Here is a 27,597-nt window from a genome sequence, read left to right as displayed (position 1 = left end):
TTTTTTTTAATGCTTTTGGAGAGAAATGTACAGAGCGGAAACAGCAACGGAGCAGCCGAGACAGGCGGATTTCAAATTAAAAGACACAAAATAAATGAAAACATTTTCTTTCACTTGCAGCCTTTATTTTAATTAGATTTAAATAATTATCATCTGCTGAAAATTTGAAAGGTAGTATAAGGGTCACTTAAATAAATAAAAAATATATATGCGGGCGCTACGAGAATAAAGTCGTAATATTGCGAGAATAAAGTGGCATTTTTATGAGAGTATGGGCTGCTGTGCGTGAATGAGTGACCAGTGCGTTGTGCGTTATGGAGAATTTGGAGCATTTTGTTCAGATAAACTTTCAACTGGAGTTTACGGACGATGAAATACTGTGTCTTTTAGCCCACCATCAACACACTGTCATCAGTATAAGTACTTTAAAGAGACACTGCAAACATTTGAGTTTGTTTAGTCGGAGGAATATGGAAGCCTATGGAAGCCCGTTTCCGCCATGAAAAAAAAAAATAAAAGCCCCACAGAAAGTCGAAATTACGAGTTTTAAACTCATAATTACGAGTTTAAAACTCGTAATTTCGACTTTCTGTGGGGCTTTTATTTTTTTTTTCATGGCGGAAACGGGCTTCCATAATAACTCGTAATTTTGGGAATGTAACATTTACAAAAAGTGAACCTCATCAATTTTGATTAAATGAATTTGGTATTTTAATAATTTCCTCAATAAACCAGCGGGGTTGTGACCAGCTGGCACTCTGCTCAGACCAGGAAAACGAGCGCTCACAGACACAGAGCACAGCTCATGAGTGGTCAGAACAGCACTCAGGGCCCACTGATTTGTTCAAGACGCCAGAAACTTTACTGGAGCTTAATTTATTCATTTTTTAAAAGTATGTAGGTGATAAACATAACAGTCCTCCTCCTGTCTCCTCTGCTCTGTACACTCAGTTGCAGTGTGCTACAAGCTCAATTAAGACTTTAAAAGTTCTAATTACGAGTTTTAAACTCATAATTAGTAGTTTTAAAACTCATAATTACGAGTTTTAAACTCATAATTAGTAGTTTTAAAAGTCCTAATTACGAGTTTTAAACTCGTAATTACGAGTTTTAAACTCATAATTACGAGTTTTAAACTCATAATTACGAGTTTTAAACTCATAATTACGAGTTTTAAACTCATAATTACGAGTTTAAAACTCGTAATTTCGACTTTCTGTGGGGCTTTTATTTTTTTTTTCATGGCGGAAACGGGCTTCCATAGAGGAATCATACAGATTTGGAAGAAATTGCTATATCTGAACAAAATGCTCCAAATGTTTCATAACGCACTGGTCACTCATTCACGCACAGCAGCCTATATTCTCATAAAGATACGACTTTATTCTCGTAAAATTACGATTTTAATGTCGAAATGCTACGACTTTATTCTCGTAGCGCCCGCATATGTTTTTTGTTTTATTTAAGTGACCCTTATACTCCGTCGTAGTAAGGAGATTTAAAGAAACAAACTTTTGTTGTTGTTGTTGTTGTTGTTTTTAGAGAACACTTTGAATTTGAATGCACATCACACTAGCGAACAGCCCATATTTTAAATTTGTACTTAAATGACTATGCAATGCTGCCAAATCCTACAAGTATCACCCATAAGAGAATAAAACTGGAGAAGGAAGTACATACGTCACAGTGGGCATGTACTGGTGGAGGTGAAAACAGGGGTAGATAGGCAAAATAGCGTCTTGAAAATAAGAGATAAAAAGATTACTTAAACATGAATCACTCCAAATACAACTTCAGAGAAGAAACGACTAGAACATGGTTAAAGATTTGAACAGAACAGAGAGAAGAATAGGGCTGATTTAAGACAAGGTAAGGTCCACTTTAATGTCCCAATGTAAATGTGTTGTGGTGGAATTTCTAATAATAAAAACCTTAAAAATATAAATTCAACAGAGAAGTTGTCTTGAATCAAAGATTCTGGTTTATTGAATCAATTGTGCACAAGCGTCAAAGAGCTGTTGTCCTTAACAGAGTGTTGTCTCGCCCTCAGGTGACAAATGAACATACATACAGTGTATGTTACTGGGTGTGATACTAGCAGACATCTCCATGAATAAACATTTAAGATAAAGAGATCCATAACAATACAAGTAAAGATTTAGGGTAAAAAAGGCCATAACAGTGTTATCTGCATTTGACCCATCCTTCAGTGTCTCTGGGTTAAACCTGTCAGGGGCAGTGGGACCCATCTCCCGATCTTGATCTAGTCTTGGTCAGGACCATAGCTGGAGGATTTGATCTGTTGTGCATCTTTTAGCTTGATGCAAAGGGAACACCATACTTACACTGTACAGTAAATTACTCGAGTAAGAGTGTAACAGTACTCTTACTCGAGTAATCTACTGTACAGAGTAACAGTACTCTTGAGTAAAAGTTGTGCTTCCTCTTCCCTCTGTGAGTGTCTAAAGTCTAAAGTGACTGGAGCTTTATGTAACAATGAAATGATTTGAACATTTGTGTTTCTGGTTCCTTCAGATATGATTTAGTTTGGATCATTTTGTGTTTGAAAATACCACATTTTGTGACTTATTGCATGTTTTGTCACATTCACCAAAATGATAAATCAGATGTCACGTCCCAACAGTTACTCTTTAAGTTACTATTACATGAGTAGTACTTTTCATAAATACTTTTGTTACTTGAGTAATCTCTTGGATCACTACTTTGTACATTTTAAAGTAACTGTACCTTTACTTGAGTACATTTTTTGGCACCCACATTACATCTTCAAAGGGTTAGGGTTTATTCCTTAGTTTAATCCCCAGTTCGGTCTCCAGTGCAGTCCCAGCTCAGTTGTTGAACTGAAAATATAAAATATTCATAGAAATAATGAGGTCAAATGGACTCAGAGCCGAATAAACTGAAGAAAAGCATTTTATTAAAGCAAAAATCTCCCATACTTAAAAAAAACAAGCCTCATTTTCTCTCATATTTTATCACATATTGCATCGTCTCAAAGGCCACTCCCACAAAAAACAATAACAATAATAAAATTTAACAAACAAAGTCATGTGATTATCCCGCAGCTTCTGATTGGACGAGACAGAATCCCTTTGACATTTATATAAACTCTCATTTCTGTACAAATGTAAACACAAACAAGGTGCAGAGCCATGCCCACAAACAAACAGAGCCACACCCACAAATAAACAGGCCACACCCACACCCACACTGAAGTCACATGACAAAGGAGATAAACAGGAAGCACCAGGGCCGAACGATTTGACCAAATGTGATATCATCTCAGATGTTGTGCAGGGGTCTATAGAGCTTTGAGGCAGTTTTTGTTTATGTGGATAGACCCAGTAATTACAGAGATATTAATCATGGTCCAGACCAGGTCTAGACCAGGTCTAAACCAGGTCTAAACTTGGTCAACACATATGAAGTTTGACAGTTAAACAGCTCCACCTGAGAGTTCTGACCTGTCTCAGCTCAGATTAAACTACAGGGAATTTGTTTGTTTTAAATTGTCATATCACCCACTCAGACATCAACCAATCAGGTTTGTTCTAAAGCATCATGTGACTTTAACACAAACAGTCATATATATTATAATATTGCATTCTCCATAACAGTCTGAGTATCTTGTTACAGTTATTTTATTAGGTTTAGGTTTTCTGAAGATTTCAATGCTAGAACGGACTGAGACAGAGCTGAGCTGAACCAGAGGGTAAAAATGCACAACAGTTCATTTGAAATTGATTTAAATCAGTCGTGTTTGTGTCTCTATAGTTATCTCTGACACTCGTGGATCATTATGTTATAATTTACATATTTTAAGTCACAATATTCATCTAAAATTACTTAATAAAAGAAACAAGTCTGCTGACTTCCGCATTAGAAAACTGTGGTGCCTGATGGGAGGTGACGTCAACATAAACATCACAACTAAGCTCCACATGCTGTTGGGGGCGCTCTATGGATAGCTGCACATCACACTAGAGAGCAGCCCATATTTTTCATTCGTACAAAAAATGACTATGCAACTACGAGTATCACCGATTATGAAAATAAAACTGGAGAAAGAAGTAATCACTGATGTTCCAATATAAGATTTATGAGGAATGCACCAATCAGAGATCGACTTCCAAATATCAGTTTAAAAGTCCAACCAGTATATCGACAGAACTGATAAGACCATTACTGGTCGTACTCAGAAAGTCTCAATGTTTGGTATCGGCTGATATCAGGTAACAGCAGATATTTATTTGTGGGTTGCCTGGCAATCATCCTCTGTGGTCATAGCAATTAAGCAATTCAAATCCAAATATTGCATTTTTAGAATGCGAGTTCCTGGTGAAGACTTCCCCCAAAGTCCTTCACATCAGGAACAGTTTGTCTGAAACCCATGAACGCCGATCAAAATTTGATGTGAAAAAGCAACATCAATGCATCCCCGTCTGACCTGACTGCACCTGTCACTAAACACATGATCAGTGCATCCCTGGTCTGACTTGACTGCATCTATCAATAAACACAATGATCCACAGATGGAGCAGAGAGAAGTCAAGTCAAACTGTTGGAAAAAAGAAACTTGTGGCAACTGAAAACGATTTAGACGCGTGTTCATTTGAATGGTAAACTTGGATTCTGTTGCTTTTTCTGATCCTTTCAATTTGTAATGAGCTGTTTTCTGTTGGTAGAATGACTGTGTTAAGGGCCCTGACTGAGACTCTAAACACTTAAAATTATCTTTAATATCTTCGCTGTGGCTGCTGGATCTGCATCATCTGAGAACCGGCGGCCATTTTGTGACTTCCTACAATCACAAACATGGGCCCAGGACTCCTCTGTGTTTATTTAAACATTCACTGCTTTTGGAAGACACTAAGAAACACATTTTTATGTGTCAATTATCTAAAATGTATCCCAATATGCCTTTAGCTTTTTGCTGTCCCTCTCCCTACCCAATCTGTTCATAAAGAGTCATTAGACCCTAGTAATTGATCTAGGAAAAGGATTCTAGTCCATCACCACTGTGCAATATAAGGTCAGGAATAAGTGTTCTGATTGGGCGAAGTGGGACTTCGAGTGTTTTCCTTTCTGATTGTCTGATATCAGAAACACTAAATTTTAGGGGTTTGCTCTTTGGTCTCCCATTTGAATTTGAAAATTGAAATCTAAATCTTAAATTAGATTTTATTTTGTGATACAACTGGATACTTTTAGTAATTTCTCTCACTCTTCTCAGTCTCTGTTCGTTCATAGTTGTGATAAATGGATTCCGTCAGCTCTGCTGCTGCTCCTCCTCCTGCTGCTGCTGCTGCTCCTCCTCCTCCTGCTCCTCCTCCTCTGTGTATTTGAGACAGTGCTGTCGTTCTGGTCCATGATTTCTGAGTGTCTGGATCCTGGTGCTCCAGGGGAAGCCGTAGTGTTAGTAGTGAGTCTGTGGGGTTTTGGGCGTGTCAAGCATGTAGCATACTGTAGCATTAGCATACTGTACCGTTAGCATACTGCAACATTAGCGTCCTGCTCGCGGCGTCCCCTGCCTGTAGATTAGCACATTACAGTTCTTGTGTCCGCTCTGTTTTGGGTGTATTATTTTAGTGTTAGTACTTCTCAGCTCCTCTGTGTACTGTTGGTATATTTCGCTTACAGAGATATTGTCCTTATACTTTGATACTTTTACGTCTCGTCCTCCTCCCGCGGCCTCTGGCGGTAGATTGGAGCGTTGATGCTATGGAAGGCAGGCACCCATCTGTTGTCGTGGAGACCGACGTTGCATCCTGGAGCGTCGCGGCGGTCGCCGTGGCAGCACATCCAGTAGCCGGGACCATACGGCATGGCCTGGCAGAAGGGTTTGTGATGCCAGCGACACAGCGACACGTCGCCACGCTGGTGACGGCGCTTACACTGTTTACAGGGGTCATCACGGTAACGAGGGTCGCACACCCAGAGCGCATCAAGGGGCCGCGGATCGTACGTGTCAATGACAAGCCGCAGGTAGTGACAGGTGCACTTGAGCGCTGCCAGGGCGCGGGTCGGCAGGTGCAGCAAGATCTGCAGGAGCAGGTGGTGTGGCAGGAGCGACAGATAGGACAGGCTCGATCGCGGCTCCAAAAGGCTCTGCACGCGGCGCCGCATCAACAGGAAGTCCTCCGAGACACGGCCCTCACCAACACTAAAGGTTCTTGTTGCCTTCCTGCGGCGCCGGCGCTCCGAGCCCACGTCAGACGAGGAGCGCAGCAGCACCGCGGCGTCCGAGGAAGAGCGTAGCACCGAGCAGCAGGAACGAGCCTCTGATTGACCAGAGGGAGGGGCCAGGAAGGGCCTCCTTTGCTCTGACTGGCTCGTGTCTAAAGCGGAGTCTGATGGGGCTTTCAGTGTCTGTGATTGGTCGAGGTACTGAGAGTTTGTCCAATCAGAAACCATCACGGGGCATGATTTCCTCTTCTCTGATTGAGCAATGCGATTCAGCCTTCTGCGCTGTGATTGGCTCTCAATGGGTAACAGTTCAATGCTGGCCTTGGATTGGATGCTGAACTCTGATGCAGTGACAGGGCAGGACTTCCGCTTCTCTGATTGGATGAAGGAATCACTGCTGTTCTGTAATTGGTCAGTTTGATCGCAGGAAGCCTTTGTAACCATTAAACAGCTTCTCTCTGATTGGACGCTGCTGGGTTTACTCGTTTTTGATTGGATGACAAAATCCAATGAGCTGTGTGACAGGTTAGAGTCTGACTTTGCTTTCCTCTTCTCTGATTGGACCATGAGATCCCTAGAGCTGGACTGGAGTGTTCTGATTGGAGTGGAGTCACAAGTGGAGGTGGGACTTTGAGAGCGTTGGTGCTTTTTCTTTTCCAATTGGTCCGAAGGCAAGGAGGAGGCAGGACTTAGTGAGAAGGAGCACTGTGTCCTCGTTTGCGATTGGCCCGTGAGATCCAGCGAGAGAACAGTGAACGAATCAGAGTTTGAGCTGCTGTGATGCCATTCAGTTTTTCTCTGCTCTGACTGGACAACAAGTTCAGACCTGGACAGAACCAAGAACGAATCAGAGTGTGAGTTTGGGGACAGGGATGCAACTTTAGAGGGAGGGGTCAGGAACAGCAAACCAGGAAGTGGCTCCTCCAGTTTTGGACTTTCATGTGATTTTTCAGTTTTAAACTCAGATAAAGGAGTGTTTTTTAACTTTACACAGGATGGTCCTACTGTTTTAAATGCGTCATCGGGTTTAGGGTCAGGTTTAGTCACATCTTTAACACAAAACACATCCTCCATTTTGATCATCTTTGCCAACGCCACCTCCGAGCGAACAGGAGGTCTCAAAATGTCCGCAGTACTTGCTGGCGATTTCTGAGTTTCTTTAGACTCACATTTTTGCGTTGTGTTAAGTTTGACTTGTGAACTTAGCTGGGCAGGTTTAGATTGACAGGAGGGCGGGGATTGTGTTCTGCCTCGTCCAATGGCGTCGCTGCGTTCAGGCATAGTAGGCGTGTTTTTTGTGACAGTTTTAATAACCTCCTTTGTATCAGTAGAAAAACATGTAACTTTGACTTTTACGTCCGTTTTACAAAAGCTAACAGATGTCTTTCTTGTTTCTGTGGTCGAGGAGTCAGTGAGCGTGGCTTTGAGTGGTTTGGAGATGCTGATTGGCTGCGTGTTGGCAAGCTGGGCGTGGTTTTGCTCGGCTAAGAGAACGCGTCCAACTGTTCGCTGTTCACTTTGAGTCCTTCGTCGCAAACACTGAGACTCCAGCTTAGCGACCATATCGGAAACGCTCACGCTGTCTGGCTCCTCCCCCTGCTGCAACGAGATTGGCCGGTCTGAAGGGGGGACAGGCTGGGGGTCAGCAAGCAAGGAGGCAGAAGAAGGGGGCTGGGCTCGGGACAGCATGATGGAGGTGGAGCTTCGGAGTTTGGCGTGCGGCGAGCGGGTGATGACGCGTTGCTCCAAAAACGCGACCATTTCCACCACAGAGAGTTTAGAGTCGTCTTCGACGGGGTCAGAGGGGTCAGGGGAAGAGAGGGGTGGGAGAGGGGGGAGGGGGGAGAGGAGAAGTTCCCGGGGGGCAGGCTGCAGGCTCAGAGTCACCGGAGCCTGGGGGGACTGCAGGACTTGAGCTGGTTGGATTTGGCTGGCTCTTCTGCGACGTTTGGCAGTGACATCCCAGCTCCCTTTGGCCTGTGGAAAAGAGACAGTTTACTATTGTGTCAGATGCCCTCCCACCCCTTATATCTGTGTGTCAGATGCCCTCCCCGTGTGTCAGATGCCTGTATCAGACGTACGTTTCTCTCATTGGGCGTGTCATGGGCAAACAGAGCGATCTTCTCTCTCACATGTCCCGGTTTGATAACGCTCCAAACGTCAAGACCGCCCCCCTCTTCCTCTGTGAACACTGCGTTCTCTGAGCCCTTGGCCCGCGCCGCCAGCACAGCGCCCCCCACAGGACTGCAGCGGAGCGTGTTGGTGGACAGAGCGGCCAATGGGACACGCAGGCTCTGGCCTCGCCTCAGCAGCGCCCCCTGCTGCTGACCCAGGTCCAGGCGCAGCTCTGAGCGCAACAGCTTTGGACACGACTTCAGATGCATCTGCAACACAGAGACAGTAGACCGGGTTCAGACCGGGTTCAGACCGGGTTCAGACCGGGTGCAGACCGGGTGCAGACCGGGTGCAGACCGGGTGCAGACCGGGTGCAGACCGGGTGCAGACCGGGTGCAGACCGGGTGCAGACCGGGTGCAGACCGGGTTTCGTGCAGTAAGACTAATATTATTTTAATATATATTGTTTTGTATATCTTATTTTGTTAATATGACTGTTTAAACTATTACATTCACTATAACAAGATTGATTATATTTAAAATTTTACTAGTTTTTATTTTGTTTTGGTAAAGTTTATAGTTTTGGTTCCTGGTTGGACACAGGCAGCAGATGTGACATACGTAGAGATAACTTACCTAGCAGCTGTTACTTAGCAACCATAATGTTAAGAAGAGGCAAATAAAAAGACAGCATCTTTATTTAGTGACACAAAGCTTTAAAGTGTCAGCATCTAAACTGTCTTGATGACAGACAGAGGCAGAGGGATTCTGTTTTACAACCAACAAATACTCTTTTGTACTTTTCTTATCAACTTTTACACAAACTGACACTGAATTAAAACTTTGATAAATGTTTAGCACAGGCTCTATCCACCAAACCAAGTCAGAATTAGACAAACATGAAACCTGTCAGATGCACTTTTAAACCAGTATTCGACTATTCTGAATAAAATGTTGTCACTGATTTCAGTCCCATCGTTTTAAACATGTACAGAACGAGTCCACATGAAACCACTTTAAACCCCATCATAACATTACATCATCATTACATCATAAGACCTGGGCTGGACTCAGTCCTGGTCTGGTCCCAGATCTCGGGTCCAGCTGTGGCTCTGTTATGTAACTGAAGCAGACTTTAATCAGGAGCAGACTCAGTCCAGACTCGGTCCAGGAAAACTCCCTGTGACATAAACATTAAACGGCTTCTGGTTTCAAAAACATACCTGAAGAGGTTTTAGTAATCCATGCATGTTTGAATAATCTAGCAATCTCAGTCAGGCCCTATTCAAAGCCTCCTTACATTTAGCAGTACCAGCCTGTACAAGGCTCCGCCCACAAACCTACATCATCCATGCTCCTAAGTTACAATTCTCCATAAATATACAAAACATGATACAAAACTGTACACAGCAACTTGACAAACCTGATGTGATGTGCAGTAGTTTTATTAATGGGACGCACGGTGATTGTGTTATGATAGTGCTCTGAAGGAGGAGGGACTTAGCACAGAGAGCAAAGGGAGGGAGCATCAAAGAGCATCAAAAAGGTATTAAATTTATAACATGCATTTTTGGGTGAATATAGCATTTTCAAAACAACAAAAGGAAACATGGTTATCTTAATATGTTATGTGTTACAGTTAATACCCCATAGAAGTAAAATATCCCCTCATTCCCATAGAAGTAAAACACTCCCTCTTTAATACCCCATAGATGTAAATACCCCCTCTTTAAACAGGGAGGTTCTCCTGGTGGTAGATGAGGGGACACTGCAGTCTTTTATTCAATTCAATTCAATTCAAGTTTATTTATATAGCACATTTAAAAACAACCTCAGCTGACCAAAGTGCTTCACATAAAATAACAAAACACATAAAACACAATGAGGTATAATAACATTATACAAAAGAGCATAAAATACAAGACATTCTATCTAGACAGTATTAAAAGCCAGGGAGAAAAAATAAGTTTTGAGCCGAGACTTAAATTGGGTAAGAGACTCAGATGATCGGACAGACAAAGGGAGACTGTTCCACAATTTGGGCGCTGTCACAGAAAAGGCCCTGTCACCCCTAGATTTGAGCCTAGCTTTAGGCACAGCAAGCAGAAGCTGGTCAGCTGACCTCAGAGCTCTGGGAGGAGTATAAGGCTGCAGCAGCTCCCTAAGATAGGCTGGGCCCATAAAGTTAAGACATTTAAAAACAATCAATAACACTTTGAATTTCGCCTGAAAAGCTATAGGGAGCCAATGTACAGTGCACAGAACAGGTGTAATGTGCTCCCGTCTCTTAGTTTTGGTCAGAAGCCGAGCTGCAGCATTCTGAACCATCTGCAGACGTTGTATAGAGCCCTGGTCCAGACCTACATACAAAGCGTTACAATAATCCAGGCGCGATGAGACAAAAGCATGTATAGCTTTTTCAAAATCAGCCAGAGGCAAATAAGGCTTAAGTTTAGCCAGAGTCCGGAGCTGACAAAAGCTAGTTCTTATAACTGAGCTGATATGTTTATCGAGCTTGAACATGGAGTCCACAACCACTCCTAGATTCCTCACTGAAGGACGACAGAAGGAAGACAGTGGCCCAATCACACTGTCATGTCCAGCGAGTAGCTCGGTTTGACCAAAAACCACAATCTCAGTTTTACTTTGGTTTAAGTTTAAAAAGTTACTGCTCATCCAATTTTGTACATCCCTGAGGCAGTCCTGCAGTGTTTTAATTGTGGTCTGACTATCGGCCGCCGTCATAGGCAGATAAATTTGAATGTCATCTGCAAAACAATGAAAAGACACTTTGTGTCTTTTCATTGTTTTGCACCCAGGGGAAGCATATATAAAGCAAAAAGAGCAGGCGCTAATGTAGAACCCTGGGGTACACCATAATTTAAGGGTGACACAGAAGAAGAATACGATCCCAAGTTAACAGAAAAGCTCCTATTAGACAGATATGATTGGAACCATCTGAGAACAGTACCCTTCATGCCCACACATGACTCTAAGCGGGCTAAAAGAATGCTGTGGTCCACCGTGTCAAAGGCTGCCGATAAGTCTAAAAGCAAAAGAACAGCAGACTGTCCTGAGTCCACTGTTAAAAGCAGGTCATTAAAAACTCTTAAGAGGGCAGTTTCGGTACTGTGCTGTGATTTAAAACCAGATTGGAATTTTTCACCAATTTCATTAGAACTGAGATAGGCCTGCAGCTGATCATACACAACCTTCTCTAAAACTTTGGACATAAAGGGCAACTTAGAAATCGGTCTAAAGTTAGACAGAACATTTGAGTCAAGATTTGACTTTTTGATGAGAGGCTGGACAACAGCATGTTTCAGAGAAGTTGGGAAACAACCTGACAACAAAGATGAATTTACAATTTTAACCATAAAAGGTCCAATAGAATCAAAAACATTTTTGAAAAGACGACTTGGAATAATGTCTAGAGGACAAGAGGAAGGTTTTATGTAAAGTCACTGCCTGTCCAACCAAATGCACTCTTCTCTTCTACAAAGATGTAGAACCAGGGCACATGGCTTCTCTCCTAGAGTTCAGATGGGCGTGACTGACAGGTGACTGACAGGTGACTGACAGGTGACTGACAGGTGACTGACAGGTGACTGACAGGTGACTGACAGGTGACTGACAGGTGACTGACAGGTGACTGACAGGTGACTGATGGGTGGTATGGATTAATGTATGGAGCTCAACAGTGACACGCCCCAGAAGTAAACTTCCCATTCATTTTTCCCATAGACTTGCAAAAAATATAATAAAAGATTGAAAATCAATTAGTCAGACCTATAATTTTATTTAAAATCTACTTCAAAAAGCATATTTAAAATAGAAAGCTTCAGGACTTAAAACTGCTGTGTTACAGATATTAGTTAGCACATAGCTGGTTTGCCTCCATAATGTCTTTGAACTCTTTCTGAAATATATATAGGAAAAATGAATGGAACATTTCCTTTTGGAATTGGAGCAGATTTATTTATAATTATTATAATTGCAAAAACAAATGTCATACAGAGTTGAACTTTAACAAGCTCTTGTTTATCAAGGCAGAACACAGACATTTCAAATTCATAATTGGCAATTAGAGCAAGAAGATCTTTAAGAGGCACAACACACCACAGGTACACTGATTTTGCAATACGTTCGACATCACCACATCATAACACCATGCATGGGACAGAAAAACGCTCTTTAGACAATAGAATGGGATTTTCCACATTAAATATTCATACTTTTTCTTTTCTCATGTGACCTTATATTTGTGTAATCCCTCAGTGTCCAGTAGGTTCCACAGTGGCCCATGGGTGTATACTAGTCTATGTGTCTTATACCTGTTCTGATACAGCTCAAGATCATTCTAAAGATATTCAGGAAAGGTTCATTTCTGTCCAAAATTTGTACCATATTTTCCAGACTATACGTCGCTCCGGAGTATAAGTCACACCAGCGAAAAAATGCGCAATAAAGAAAAAAACATATATAAGTCACACTGGACTACAAGCCACATTTTACAAAATCCGAGAGCAAGAACAGACATTTTATCATTAAAGTTAAGTTATAATAATAACAATAAAATAGAGAACAACAGGCTGAATGGCAGTACAGCACGCTAACATAAGAAATAAACAAACTGTCTGGTAAGATATTAACAGTTAATCAGATACGCTACGCTAACGTAACACATACCTTACTTCTCAATTGTTTCTTAAGTAGTGCTCTCTCCAAATGAAAAACTACCACCTTTACGGTCTTATAAATGAAGGGGAAATAAATAAGGGGAAATGAAATATGAAATGTATAAAAGAAAAAGTAAGTACATTTTCTTACAGGTATTACAAACACAGAAGCGCCACGGTCAAACAAGTGAACTGTAACATGTATAATCAACCATTACATAAAACATAAGTAAACACGTACATGAAGCACAGACAGAACTGAATACATGTCTGGTATGTTATTGTAAGATAGTAGATAGATAACAGTTAATCAGATAACTAAAGTATAAAAAACAAGCTAACAAGTTTACACTCGATCTCACTCCAAATCACTAAATTCATTGAATTCTTCATCCTCGATGTCGCTTATGAACAACTCTGGAAGTAGATGGCTGTCATACTGGTAAACAAGCCTAGAGTGTCCTCACGCAGTTGTGAGTGTGACAATAACAAAGATGTGAAATTATCCATTTTAATAATTTCACATATAAGTCGCATCTGAGTACAAGTCGCACCCCTGACCAAACTATGAAAAAAAAAGTGCGACTTATAGTCTGGAAAATATGGTATGTGAAAAATTAAAATCTAGTTTCAGTACTAGTTTTAGTATCAATTAGAATCTGATTTTGGATACTTTTGACAGCTTCATCTCTGACGTGCACATTAAGGTTTATTTTTGTCAGTTTTAATTAGACTGAATTAATTATTATTGTTTAACTCATATGAGCATAAGTAATATGTTTTACTTCTAAAGTACTTTTCATTTACAAAGCCTCACCTCAGAGCGCCGACACTGATTGGATGCACTTCAGGCTGGTCCCGTTTGATTGGCAGTTTCACATCTCGGAGGCTCACCCTGACTCCGCCCACACAGGTAAAAAAAAAGGAAGTCAACTTCTCAGGCTCCTCCCACTGAAGACTCTCTGCAAAATGACAAAATGATGGTTTAAAATGGCTGCTCCACTGTGGGAACAACAACACAATATGTCATTATGGTTCACCACTGTAAAGACAATAATATCTCCCAATGATCATGAACGAGGGCTGGAAAACAGAAACACACAAGCCCTGCATATTTACAAACAGAAAACACTCTGTTCCACCTTGTGATGTCATGTGGTCCAAGTCACTAATCAAAATCTTCCTATTATTTAATCTGAACTCAAGAAAACATTGTGTAACTTCAAAGCACAAAGACTGTAAAGGAAAACTATTGGACAGGCGCAAGGGTCAGATGTCAGAGGTCAGGTGACTCCAGAACTGCATTCTGATTGGCTGCTGGCATGTCAACACTTCCTTGTTGAACTCTGAGTGGTTATCCTGAGGTTGTGGGTTCAACTCCTGATCTCTTTGTCCTCCTGATTTTCTGCAGACACACCCCAACCCTCAAATCAACACTGCTCTGGTTTCAAAGAGAAAATTACAAGGCCTGTTACAACAACATCTTAATTTAGACGCGGTTCTTAGACGCGGTTCTTAGACGCGGTTCTTAGACGCGGTTCTTAGACGCGGTTCTTAGACGCGGTTCTTAGACGCGGTTCTTAGACGCGGTTCTTAGACGCGGTTCTTAGACGCGGTTCTTAGACGCGGTTCTTAGACGCGGTTCTTAGACGCGGTTCTTAGACGCGGTTCTTAGACGCGGTTCTTAGACGCGGTTCTTAGACGCGGTTCTTAGACGCGGTTCTTAGACGCGGTTCTTAGACGCGGTTCTTAGACGCGGTTCTTAGACGCGGTTCTTAGACGCGGTTCTTAGACGCGGTTCTTAGACGCGGTTCTTAGACGCGGTTCTTAGACGCGGTTCTTAGATCCTTCTTTTTAGACCTGGTTCAGGACCTGGTTCAGACCTTGTTTTAAGACCCCGGTTTTAAGACCCCGGTTTAAACACTGTTAAATTCTAAGCATCATCCTAGATTTTGGTGATGGTTTTTAGCCCTGATCCAGTTCTTGGTCAGACCTGGTTTCTAGACCTAGTTTTCAGACATGGTTTTGGCTAAGTCCTGGCTCAGTCCTGGCTCAGTCCTGGCTCAGTCCTGGCTCCTGATTACTTTAGTGTTTAGGTGAAAAACATTTCCTTAAACTTTAGACGTGTGACCTGTAAACAGCAGGGAGGGTATCTGACTTAACCCTGATGTGATTAGTGTTTAAAGAGTGTTGGTGGAACCTCTCTTCCTGCTCCCTCTTATCTGTGTTTGAGGTAAAGTGATTATCTAAAAGTTCATGGCCTCATTTGAATGAATTTGACTCTGATGCCAAAACAAAAACCAGGACTACAGCAGGACTACAGCAGGACTACAGCAGGACTACAGCAGGACTACAGCAGGACTACAGCAGGACTACAGCAGGACTACAGCAGGACTACAGCAGGACTACAGCAGGACTCTAAAGGGTCATAAGGATTTGTAAACAGCACTGTTTTTATAAAGTTTAAAGTGTCTGCTAATCTTCTATTTACAAGCATGTGGTTCCTAAGCCATTCCCTGGAGTTATGTTATTCGCATGTTCTGGCACGGCCTGGCACGGCCTGTCACGGCCTCTGCTCGTGCACATAGAGAATACAAACAGTCAAAGTGAGTATTTCAGACCCGGGTCCCGCTGCCAGAGTCGGGTCAGGCCGAGTCGAGGCTGCATTCTGAGGCTGAGGCTGCGGCTAAACCACGGCTAAACCACGGCTAAACCACAGCTAACCTCCAGGCTGTTGGTTCTCCCCGGCCTTAGCTGACCACTACCCCGCTGACAGCTACTCCTGCTCCGGCCTGTATCCAACCAGCACCGCCCGGCTCCGGATTACGCCGCATTTGACTTGATCCACTGCAGAAACGCGCTCCTGACCCGCTTCTAACCCGCTCCAAACCCGCATCTGACCCGCTAACTCACTTCTGCAAAAGTCGCAAAGTTTGCTAGGCCTTCGGAGTCACTATAAACACCGACATTTTGAACTACTCAAGCTTCAAATTTCACTTTAGCAGCAACAATAAACACAAATATAAAGACTTTAAAGGTTAACAAAGAGATCAAATGTTAAAACAGCGTTATATTTTTGGTTTTAAAGCTGTTGTTGGCATTCGGAGCTCGCAGACGAAGCGGAGCGGAGGCCCAGGTCAAACTCACCTGAACCAGGAAATCCTCCACGGTGCTCGCTGCTTTCCCGGTAACACCGATCAAACCCGCCGGTCCTGTTTATGCTGCAACTCCCGGGGAAAGGCTCTGTCCCGGATCAGTGCTTTAAGCGTTGTTTTCGGGGTAAAAAGAGGCCGAAACTCACTGAGCTCCGCGGATCAGCGGCGCGTCGCTCCGAGAAAAGAAACAAGTGACGCACGGCCAGCTGGAGGCGTCATGACGTTACCGCGCACGCCGGGATCACGTACGAGATTAAAAAAAAAATCTCTCTACACACACACATACATATGTATAAGGAGGGAGGAAAACGGCTCTTCCTGCTGGACAAACTGTCAAATTACACCACGGTTTGGTTTATTTAACTTTTTTTGGTTCGTTTGTTTTCTACAAATCCACAAACACACGGAAGATTGATCAGCAATACCTTTATTGTAAACTGTAGAAATGTCATATTTGATTTAAGATTTACAGCTTCAGAAAAATTAAGGATCAAATTTAACCACAATAAATGTTAACCACAACAAAATCCTCCCATATTGTGCATTTAAAATACTCAAAGGACCTGGTGATTTCATGATTATAACTTAACTGGAAAGAGAGGGTAACACTTCCATGACATCAGGTGAAGTCGGACAAAACTAAATGTGTAGGATTAAACACATGTGAATGAAGCAAAACACAGCTTGTTTCTGAGGAGGACACTACATCAGGGCAGATGTAGTAGATGTGGCAGGTGTGGCAGATGTGGCAGATGTGGCAGGTGTGGCAGGTGCTCATGGCACAGTCTCCACGTTGACCTTGGACAGCGTGACGTCGTGGAACACATTCATACGGTTGATAGCGCGCAGGTTTGGAGCTCTGTGTTTAAACTCCAGGAGGTGAGAATTGTTCACAGCCACTTTAAAACACTGGTTCGTGACCAGCATCTTTATCTGAAACAAAGACATCAGGGTTTAAAATAAATATAATCACCCTGTACCCAACCCTGTGCCCTGAGAGTCAACCCAAACTCCATCCCTGTGCCCTGAGAATCAACCCAAACCCTGAACCCGACCCTGAGCCCTGAGAGTCAACTCAAACCCCAACCCTGTGTCCTGAGAATCAACCCGAACCCTAAACCTGACCCTGTGCCCTGAAAGTCAACCCAAACCCTGAACCTGACTCTATGCCCTAAGAGTCAACCTGAACCCTGACCCTGTGCCTTGAGACTCAACCCAATCCCTAACCCTGTGCCCTGAAAGTCAACCCAAACCTTGACCTTGTGCCCTGAGAGTCAACCCGAACCCCAGCCCTGTGTCCTGAGAATCAACCTGAACCCTGAACCCAACTCTGTGCCCTGAGAGTCAACCCAAATCCCAGCCCTGTGCGCTGAGAGACAGTCTAGACCCTGACCCTTTGCCCTGAGAGACAATCCAAACCCTGACCCCGTGCCCTGAAAATCCACCCAAACCTCGACCCTGTGGCCTGAGGCTGACTATACTGTTGGCCTTTTATTGAAATAAAATAACCAGCATCTAAACCTGGATACAAGAAAATTAAGTAATAACATTCTGTCAAAGTTTAGTTAATCCTGGTTTAATTCTGGTTCAGTCTTGGTCCAGTCCTTGTTTAGTCCTGGTCCAGTTCCCGGTCTTACCTCAAAGCCCTGTCCCGCTTTAAAAGGAAAGTGTGGCAGGTCCCTCTCCTCTTTGCCCCATCTCTTCCCAATCTCGCTGTTCCGGACGATGACCTGCCTCCCTGCTTCGTTAAAACGTGGATTAAAGTGGAACACCAAGTCTGACCCGGCGTGGAAGTCTATGATGAACCTGAAAGTACACACAGTTTACATTTCACACTACTAATACTACTGCAACTACTACTAATACTACTACTACTTCCACATCTACTGCTACTTTGCTGCTAATACTGGTACTGGAACTACAATGACTTTTAGTACTAAAACTGCAAGAGGATGGGAGGGCATCTGACTCACTTGTTGGGCTGTGGCTTGACAGTTCCCGCGATGGTGATGAGCATCTTCTCATGGAGTCCAGCAGAAAAGTCATGTTGGAATGGCACCGACTAAAAATACACAAGAGTATTAAAGAGGGGGTATTTTACTTCTATGGGGTATTAAAGAGGGCGTATGTGCTTCTATGGGGTATTAACTGTAACACATATTTATATCACCATGTTTCATTGTTTCTGCGTACAGTTTTGGATCGTGTTTTTGTATATTTATGGAGAATTGTTGTGTGGGTGCATGGGTGACGTAGGCTTGTGGGCAGAGCTTTGTTCAGGCTCGTACTGGAGGGTACCATATGGAGGGTTCAAATAGGGCCCAGGAGAGATCACTAGATTACTCAAACATGCATGAATGACATCTAAAATCTCTTTAGGCGTGTTTTTGAGGAGGGGACAGCGTTAGAACATGGGAGAAAGATACAAAAAATAAATTTAGCAGAAAAGCCCCTCTTTAAACAATTCTAAACCTTTATACAGACATCAGGGTTAGTTTGATTGTTATAAATGATACATGAAGTTTATCTCAAACTGCCTTCACCACAGATAAACAATGTTACAAAACTGACTCTTGTGAGCTCCATGTTATAATGTTGTTACCTCCTCAAAAACAGACCTGGAGTTGTGTTTTGTTTCATTCACACATGTTTGAGTAATTCTTTATTTATTAGTTTGTCTACATCTTCAAAGATGTTTGTGTAATCCCTCAGTCATTGAGGTCTGGTCCATGGCAAAAGACGCAGTTTAAATCTGTCAACTAGACAAATTGTTGAAGACGTTTCGCTGCTCATCCAAGCCGCTTCAGTTTTGGAGACAAAAGAACTGAAGAAGAGGCTTGGATGAGAAGTGAAACGTCTTCACTCCTACAACAATTTGTTTAGTTGACAGATTTAAACTTCATATTTTGATATACATCTCCAAAGCTCAAAATGCTCTGTTCCACCTTGTGATGTCATGAAGTGGTAGTGTTTAAGTTAACAGATCCTTTTAGTTTTAGTTCAGTAGATATCGGCAATTCCAGAGCTGAAATGATCTAAATGATTCTAATGAAGGTGTATAGAGTTTTTAAAAAAACAGTAGCGCACTTCCTGTATTACCACATGACATCACAAGGTGGAACAGAGTGTTTTCTGTTTGAGAGAAGAACTCAGCCTAAATATGCAGGGTTTGTGTGTTAAAGATGTGTGAATGAAACAAAACACAACTCCAGGTATGTTTGTGATGAGATCAGAGAATAGGGTCATATGGACCTTTAATGTGGAGGATCTCACCAGGTTTGTCATAGGAGCCACAGGGACATTAGGACCTGGAGCAGGACCAGAGGGCCAGGAAGGGTTGGAGGGCTGAGAGGGACCAGAGGGCCAGGAAGGGTTGGAGGGCTGAGAGGGACCAGTGGGACCAGAGGGCCAGGAGGGGTTGGTGGGCTGAGAGGGACCAGAGGGACCGGAGGGACCGGAGGGCCACCCCGGGCCGGAGGGCTGAGCGGGCTGTGATGGAGCCGAGGGCCACCCCCCTGGACCTGAAGGCTGAGAGGGCTGTGATGGAGCCGAGGGCCACCCCCCTGGACCTGAGGGCTGAGAGGGGGCTCCAGGCCACATGGGGTTAGTGGGCTGACCCCCTGGCCAGGTGGGGTTGGACGGCTGACCTAAAAACAGGAAAGGTACAGTGAATAAAGTCCTACAGCAAGATACTTGTGACCAGGACTAGGCTCAGATTTGGAGGAGGGTCCAGATAGCTACTCCCATAGACTGTATAAAGAAGTGTTCTGAGGGAGTGTGACGTCACCCACAGTGTTCAGCTCCTAATGAAAGTCGTTGAGGTTGGCAGTTATAGCGGCTAATCTGGAGTGGAGTGCCATATTTAGACCAACCATGAATATCATAGCAACCAAAGAGCCAATCAGAAGTGAGGCTGTTGAAGGTAACGCTTCTTCCCGCCCACATGGCTGGTTCAGGAGGGAGCAGGCACTTAGCAAAGCTGTCAATCAAACCTGTTGCTAACTCTAGCGGGAGTGACCTTGAGGAAAGAAGGCACTTGATTTGTCTGTTATTAATGTTCATATCTTGATTTAGCAACAAAACACTGAAATAAAAACCCCAGGATCATGTAGAGTGTGTTACGAACATTTTCAGGTCAGAATGACAAGTCTGACAGTAACAGTTACAGAGAGAGGGACCACAGTTTTTACAGAGAAAGTGAAGTAGAGCTAGCAGGTTAGCTATGTCCAGAGATTTACAGTCTATGGTATTCCTGACCATGACCAGGCTCAGATCTGAAGGATCCCTTTTCACTCTCTCCTCGTCTGTCACTCTCAGGCTCACCTCCCTCTGAAGCCACACCCGCCCTGGGACACACTGACACGTACCTGGCCAAGAGGGGTTGTTATTTTGTCCTGGCCACGCCCCTCCACCCCCTCCACCTCCTGATTGGTTACCTCCGGGCCAATCACCGAGAGCATCTTCGAGCTGCACACAAACACAGGAAGTCAACAACAACAACTACTGTCCCATGTGTCCTCTGCACCTGCCCCATCCTCCAAATGGTTAAACCTGAGAGGAGCAGGGGCAAGAGATTTCTAAACCCGATCTTAACCCGGTCTAAACCTGGTCTATACCCGGTCTATACCCGGTCTAAACCTGGTCTAACCTAGGACCTGGGTGGTTCTCAGGTTTCAGGTAGAACCGGTTTGGACTAGTCCCTGAATGCAGCGCAGACAGGGAGCGGTGCGTTCACTGACGGAGCGTTAAAGAATGTTCTCAGGTGTGGTCCTCTCACAGTATGAAAAGCCTCAAGACAAACAAACCACACCCAAGTCACCCGAGTCACACGAGTCCCTCGAGTCCCCTGAGGCACCCACGGCACCTGAGGCACCTCAGTTCCCGAGTTCCCCGAGGCGTAGGTGTAGAAGGGGAATTTTAAACCCATCCAACTAAACTACACAGAATCTCATACGTTTTCTACAAATGTGAGAAGTTAAAATGGAACAGTGGTCCCTTGTTTTGCACATTTCCTGGTCCAAACAGATTTACATAATCTGATCACTCGAGAAATCCGATTATAATCAGATCTTTGGTGTGTGTGAACACAGTCAGTGAGACAAATATCAGACATTCTTATTGAGAGCAGTAGTAGCAGTAGCAGTAGTAGCTGTAACAGGACCAGTGGGGGTAGTACTAGCAGTAGTAGCTGTAACAGTAACAGTAGCAGTAGTAGAAATAGTAGTAGCAGCAGTAGTAGTAGCAGCAGCAGTAGTAGCAGTAACAGTAGTAGTAGTAGCAGCAGTAGTAGTTTTAGCAGTAGTAGTAGTGGTAGTGGTAGTAGAAGTAGCAGTAGCAGTAATACCAGTAGTAGCAGTAGTAATAGTAGCAGCAGTAGTAGTAGTAGTAGTAGCAGTAACAGTAGCAGTAGTAGCAGTAGTAGCAGTAGTAGCAGTAGTAGCAGCAGTGGCAGAAGTAGTAGTAGCAGTAGTAGTAGTATTGAAGTGTGTAGATACTCACGTTCATGATGCTGCTGAGGTTTAAATTTCAGATCTACAGATACACAAGAGACGAGTTCAGACTTGACAGAAACACATGATTACTATGGTAACAAAGAAGGAGGTACAGAGAGAGAGGGAGAGGGAGCAGGGGGGCATAGACACAAACAGAGAGAGAGAAGGGGAGAGGCATATGTTTACAACGTTTACATGCAGGGGGGGGGGGGGGGGGGGCACATACACTCTGTTTACTACGTTTACAAAGAGGGAGAGAGGGAGGGACGGGGACATACAACCCCAATTCCAATGAATTTGGGACGCTGTGTAAAACTTAAAGAAATACAGAATATAATGATTTGCAAATCTTTTTCAACCTATATTAAACTGAATAAACTACAGTGACATGATATTTAATGTTCAAACTGATAAACTTTATTGTTTTTATGCAAATATTCACTCATTTTCAATTTGATGCCTGCAACACGTTCCAATAAAGCTGGGACAGGGGCATGTTTACCACTGTGTTACATCACCTTTCCTTTTAACAACAATCAACAAGCATTTGGGAACTGAGGACACAAATTGTTGAAGCTTTGCAGGAGGAATCCTTTCCCATTCTTGCTGAAAGTAAAACTTCAGTTGCTCAGCAGGCCGAGGTCTCTGTTGTCGTATTTTGTGCTTCATAATGCGACACACACTATCAATGGGAGACAGGTCTGGACTACAGGCCAGTCTAGTAGCCGCACTCTTTTACTACAGAGTCACACTGTTTTAACACGTGCAGAATGTGGCTTGGCATTGTCTTGCTGAAATAAGCAGGGATGTCCCTGAAAAAGTCGTTGCTTGGACGGCAGAATATGTTGCTCCAAAACCTGTATGTACCTTTCAGCATTAATGGAGCCTTCACAGATGTGCAGGTTCCCCATGGGCACTAACACACCCCCAGACCATCACTGATGCTTTGCGCTGATAACAATCCAGATGGTCCTTTTCCTCTTTGGCCCCCAGGACATGACATCCATGATTTCCAAAAACAATCTGAAATGTGGACTCATCAAAACACAGCCCACTTTTCCACTTTGCATCAGTCAATCTCAGGTGAGCTCAGATATCTGGCTTTTGCTTTGCATGGTACAGTTTTAACTTGCACTTGGAGATGTAGCGAAGAACTGTGTTAACTGACAATAGTTTCCTGAAGAGTTCCTGAGCCCATGTGGTAATATCCTTTGCACATTCATGTCTGTTTTCCAGGTGGATTTTAAGCATTCCTCAACTTTCCCATTCTTTTGTTGCCTCTCTCCCAGTTTTATTGGAACGTGTTTGTAGGCATCAAATTGAAAATGAGTGAATATTTGCATAAAAACAATAAAGTTTGAACATTAAATATCATGTCTTTTAGTTATTCAGTTCAATATAGGTTGAAAAGGATTTGCAAATCATTGTTTTCTGTATTTTTTTTAAAAGTTTTTCACAGTGTCTCAAATTCATTGCAATTGGGGTTGTAGACAAAAATGGGAGAAAGACTGTGAGCGAGGCATACACATTATGAGGGAAAACTGTAAGGACTCTTCCCTGAGGTCAAAGGTCAGACCAGACTGCTGTGGTTTACATGAACATGCTTCCCTGAGTTCAAAGGTCAGACCAGACCACTGTGGTTTAAACACATTGCAGCTGCTCTATTTTTATCTGTTTAGTGCACTGAATTCTCCTGTGTTCTTTAAACAAGGGGTTAATGGTGTCCTCTGCGTCTGCCCCGCCCTCAAAGGGTTAAACCTGACAGGAGCACATCTGAGCCTGTCCTATACTTCGCTAGAGGATTATTCTGCATGTTCTAAGCCTGGGATTTAAACCTGGGACCTTCACCTGCTACTCCTCCTGTCCTCTGCTCCTCCTGTCCTCTGCTCCTCCTGTCCTCTGCTCCTCCTCTCCTCTTCTCCTCTGCTACTCCTCTCCTCTGCTCCTCCTGTCCTCTGCTCCTCCTGTCCTCTGCTCCTCCTGTCCTCTGCTCCTCCTCTCCTCTTCTCTTCTGCTGCTCCTCTCCTCTGTTTCTCCTCTCTCCTCCTGTCCTCTGCTCCTCCTGTCCTCTGCTCCTCCTCTCCTCTCTCCTCTGCTCCTCCTCTGCTTCTCTCAGCTCTCAGACAAGTTTCCTTTGGTCCTCAGGCGTGCTGCTGAATTGACCCAATTGACCAAAAGTAGAACTTTTTACAGCACATTTTAAATATTTCTGCTTTTAAAACTGAACTAAACATTAAGATGATACAGACTTTATGTTCCAGGCCTTATCTGTGTAATCCCTCAGTTGTCCAGGTTTGATCCATAATAAAAGTCAAAAGTAAAATCTGTAACTGGACAAAAAGATGCAGGAGTGAAAACGTTTCGTTGCTCATCCAAGCCGCATCTTCAGTTCTGGTCAGATTACAGATGGATACTGCCTCATATCTATCTGAAGGGAGGAACTAACTACACTGAAACTGGAAAAAGCTTCTGTTTCTGTATGTAGGCTAAGTCTATTGAGCTGCACTAAGTATGCACTGTGCCTGAGACATACGTAGCATATTCATAAAACTGTTAATGGGCCTACTGACTAGCCCTATTGTTCTCTTTGTTTCCTTTGTTTGCTTTGGGTCTGAGGATGGAGTTATATATGGGGGAAAGGTGATGTATAAGACCCCCATTTCTGTTTAAAAAAGGATAGTCTTCTAACAAAAATTACTTCTTTAACTCCCCTCTCAAACTATTTCTTTTCTCTGGCTAAGATCTGAACCTCACTATCTTCAAAGCAGTGGTTAGTGTCTTTGAGATGGAGATGTACAGCAGACTGAGGTACAGAGGAGCTCCCGGGATGATGTTGGTATATTCTCTTATGGAGTGGCTGTTTAGTTTCTCCAGTGTAACTCTCACTGCAGTCTTAGGCATCATCTCTCCCCCATCTATAACTCCATCCTCAGATCCAAAGCAAACAAAGGAAACAAAGAGAACAAGAGAGCTAGCCAGGATGCCAATAGGTGTGAAAACACCCATTAAGAGTTGTATGAATATGCTAAGTATGTCTCAGGCACAGTGCACACATAGTGTAGCTCAATAGACCTAGCCTATATACAGAAACTGTTCTGTGACACTTTCCTCCCATATCTATGACCCTTTGCTCTTGTCTCTGTGGAGGAAAAGGATATGCAAGAGAGAGAAGCAGGATGAGTAGCAGGAGGAGCAGGAGGGGGGAGCAGGATGAGGAGAAGCAGGAGGAGCAGGAGGGAGGAGCAGGATGAATAGGAGGAGCAGGAGGTGCAGGATAACACTCCACAGAACACTCCAGAACACTCCAGAACAGAGACGAGACAAGATGCTGACACTTTAAAGCTTCATGTCACTGAATAAAGCTGTTGTCTTTTATTTGTATGATTCTAACTATTGTGTAATGCAGCTCCACAACCTCGCCCACTTCCAAGTTTGCTCCGGTTATGGAAGTAAAGTTTCCATAAATTTTCCCCATAGACTTTGGGAAACATGTAAATATTAAGAGTCAGAATTGAAAACATGCAGAGCTCTTCTGCTACAGAGGCCCTGCAGGGGCAAATGATGTGGAAGGAGGTGAGAGGTCAGTCCGGTTTAAAATGAGGAAATATATCTCTGATAGTAATAAGAGTGGAGGGAGGGCATCTGGGGTAATAACAGTGTGCTGAGAGGGTTTTAAAGTGGACTAAACTACTCTGTGTCAATCTCCAGCACTGATAAACGAGAGGGAGGGCATCTGGGCTAAATAAGATATTGTGATTTTGCAACAGTTTCCTGCCAGACTGTCACACCAAAACTAGGACTAAACTAGGACTAAACTAGGACTACCTGAATAAAACATGGACGGAACCAGGACTAGAACAGGACCACATTAACAGTTGTCATCGGAGTGGAGGATAATGGGAGCTGAGTGTGACATCACTAAAGACAGTTCTGCCCCACACGGGTCACATGACTCACACTCAGGAACTCTGGTTCTGACTCACTTTGTTTACGGCACATTTTAGTTATATTTTAAACCCACCCAGACACAGGCTGAAATCTGAAGTTTACACGGGAGGCATCTGACACACAGGGACATGTTTGTACAGGAGGTTTGGCTGTTTGCAGACGACATTCTTTTCCTAAATAACTGCGCTCTGTGTTTGTGATGAAGTGAAATCAGAAGAGCTGCAATGACAGGTCTAAACCAAGTCTAAACCAGGACTAAACCAGGTCTAAACCAGGTCTAAACCAGATCTAAAACAAGACTAAACCAAGACTAAACCAAGACTAAACCAGGACTTACTGTCTTAAGTTACAAATGTCTTAGAAAAGCAGTAAGTAGAAAAACCAAAACATTCCAGATTAAAAAAAAAAAACTTCCAATCAGTTTTAAATATGTTTTCTAATGACTTTAAAAAACAGTCCACATACCTGAGTTAGTCCTTGGTCCTGGGTCGAGACTAGGTCCTGCAGAGTCCTGGGTGAGTCCTGGGTGAGTCCTGGGTGAGTCCTGGGTGAGTCCTTTTACCTCCTGCCACTCTGCTCTGGGTGTGGCTTTGCTCTGGGTGTGGCTCTGCTCTGGTGTGGAAGTGCGGAGCCTGTGGTTAGAGGGCGTGTCCTGTTTCCATGTGAACGCAGTGGTGTTGATGACAGTAAAGCGTCTGTATAAAATTTTAGATATGGCCTGGTCTCTGCTGCTGGGGCAAAGGAGGAGGTGGACATTTTGGGACTGTAGGGGAGCAGGATTCTAACACTGAATGCAAAGACCAGAGGGAGAGGTGTCACTGAATCCAAGTCCAGACCAAGATGGTGTAGTCGGCAATGGAAGCCCCCAGACTCATTTCATTAAAATTTAAAATATTAACATGTCACTGTATGTACTACACTTTCATTTATGCATAAAAAACAGAGTAGTATGTACATATGTACATCATTCTGAAAATAAATTCTTAATCTCTGTGAGTTTGAACCCATTCAAATGTGTTTTTTAAGATGTTTTTAATTAAAATAATATCATGCTGAGGCCCTGTGATGGAGCTATATCTACAGTTACACCACATAGACTGATTAACAGAAGGACAGTTAGACTGTCCAATCAGAGACATTTAGTTCACATTCCCTGTAAGACGATAACATCCAGCCCGACTGAAACTAATCTGAAGCTTGCTGTGCTCAATGTCAGATCTTTATGTAATAAGTCCTTTTTAATTAATGATTTTATTTCTTCTTTTAGTCTTGACTTTATGTTTTTAACGGAAACATGGCTCGACAAAAACACAGGTAATGAAATTCTAGTGGAATCAACTCCACCCAACTTCAAATTTGAATCTGAAACACGAGTAAACAAAAAGGGTGGAGGTGTGTGCAGTTTTTAGAGATAATTTAGTTACTCACAGATTGTCATTTGGAGTGTTTTCATCTTTTGAGTATGTTTCATTAAAAAAGGAGCTAAAACAATCCCCCCTCCATACTCTACTTAGTCATATACAAACCTCCGCAGCACTGTCTGAGTTTTATTGATGATTTTATGGAGATGTTTTCAGTCGTATGCACAGACTTTGATGGTTTAGCCATTACAGGTGATTTTAATGTACATGTGGATAATGTGTTTGACAGAAAGACTAAAGAGCTCAATTCTGTCCTTGAAACCTTTGGTCTGACTCAGCATGTCAGCGAGCCCACCCACAACAGAGGACACACTCTGGACCTGCTCATCACAAAAGGAGTAAATATTTCAAATGTCAATGTGGTGGATGTTGCTCTGTCTGATCATTTCTGTGTCTTCTCTGACCTGGCTGTTATTCCCAAACCAGCGGCTCATCCTGCAGTTGTTCAAAAGAGACACATAAATGATAAAACAGGTGCACTGTTCATGGAAATGATACACTTTGAAAATGCCTCATGTTCTGATGTTGATGATTTGTTGAACTCTGTAACTTCGAGTATTTTGAATGTTCTGGACACCAT

The 27,597-nt window shown here is 43.2% G+C and overlaps 2 protein-coding genes across 3 annotated transcripts; both read right to left on the bottom strand.

Annotated features, from left to right (window-relative positions):
- Positions 1–2,891: 2,891 nt before the first annotated feature.
- LOC117390212 (uncharacterized) lies at positions 2,892–16,325 on the bottom strand. Its single transcript, XM_055231368.1, has 4 exons — positions 16,149–16,325; positions 13,819–13,961; positions 8,289–8,591; positions 2,892–8,184 (listed from the first exon to the last, which is right to left on the bottom strand). Exons 3-4 carry the CDS (start codon positions 8,589–8,591, stop codon positions 5,689–5,691), a joined length of 2,799 nt encoding a protein of 932 aa, XP_055087343.1. The 5' UTR covers positions 13,819–13,961; positions 16,149–16,325; the 3' UTR covers positions 2,892–5,688.
- Positions 16,326–16,565: 240 nt separating this feature from the next.
- On the bottom strand, positions 16,566–26,171 carry lgals3b (lectin, galactoside binding soluble 3b). 2 transcript variants are annotated; one of them, XM_055231374.1, is made up of 8 exons: positions 26,062–26,171; positions 21,656–21,688; positions 20,524–20,623; positions 19,726–19,803; positions 19,430–19,677; positions 18,130–18,218; positions 17,794–17,962; positions 16,570–17,089 (listed from the first exon to the last, which is right to left on the bottom strand). In XM_055231374.1, exons 2-8 carry the CDS (start codon positions 21,659–21,661, stop codon positions 16,931–16,933), a joined length of 849 nt encoding a protein of 282 aa, XP_055087349.1. In that variant the 5' UTR covers positions 21,662–21,688; positions 26,062–26,171; the 3' UTR covers positions 16,570–16,930. The 2 variants fall into 2 exon arrangements, with proteins under 2 accessions (XP_033843779.1, XP_055087349.1); XM_033987888.2 differs by having other exon boundaries at positions 16,566–17,089; positions 19,430–19,803; positions 26,062–26,166.
- Between the last annotated feature and the right edge of the window lie 1,426 nt (positions 26,172–27,597).

Source organism: Periophthalmus magnuspinnatus, chromosome 22, assembly GCF_009829125.3.
Source record: "Periophthalmus magnuspinnatus isolate fPerMag1 chromosome 22, fPerMag1.2.pri, whole genome shotgun sequence".
Classification (NCBI taxonomy): Eukaryota; Metazoa; Chordata; class Actinopteri; order Gobiiformes; family Gobiidae; genus Periophthalmus; species Periophthalmus magnuspinnatus.
The sequence above is the reverse complement of the archived record's forward strand: the minus strand, read 5'-3'. Positions and strand labels throughout refer to the sequence as shown.

Coding starts and splice junctions, on each gene's coding strand:
- LOC117390212 (XM_055231368.1), bottom strand. CDS start 8,591: ATGCATCTGAAGTCGTGTCCAAAGCTGTTGCGCTCAGAGCTGCGCCTG. Junction 8,185..8,288: donor ACACGCCCAATGAGAGAAAC/GTACGTCTGATA, acceptor TCTTTTCCACAG/GCCAAAGGGAGCTGGGATGT.
- lgals3b (XM_033987888.2), bottom strand. Junction 19,804..20,523: donor TAACAACCCCTCTTGGCCAG/GTACGTGTCAGT, acceptor TCCTGTTTTTAG/GTCAGCCGTCCAACCCCACC. Junction 17,090..17,793: donor AAGCGGGACAGGGCTTTGAG/GTAAGACCGGGA, acceptor TCTTTGTTTCAG/ATAAAGATGCTGGTCACGAA.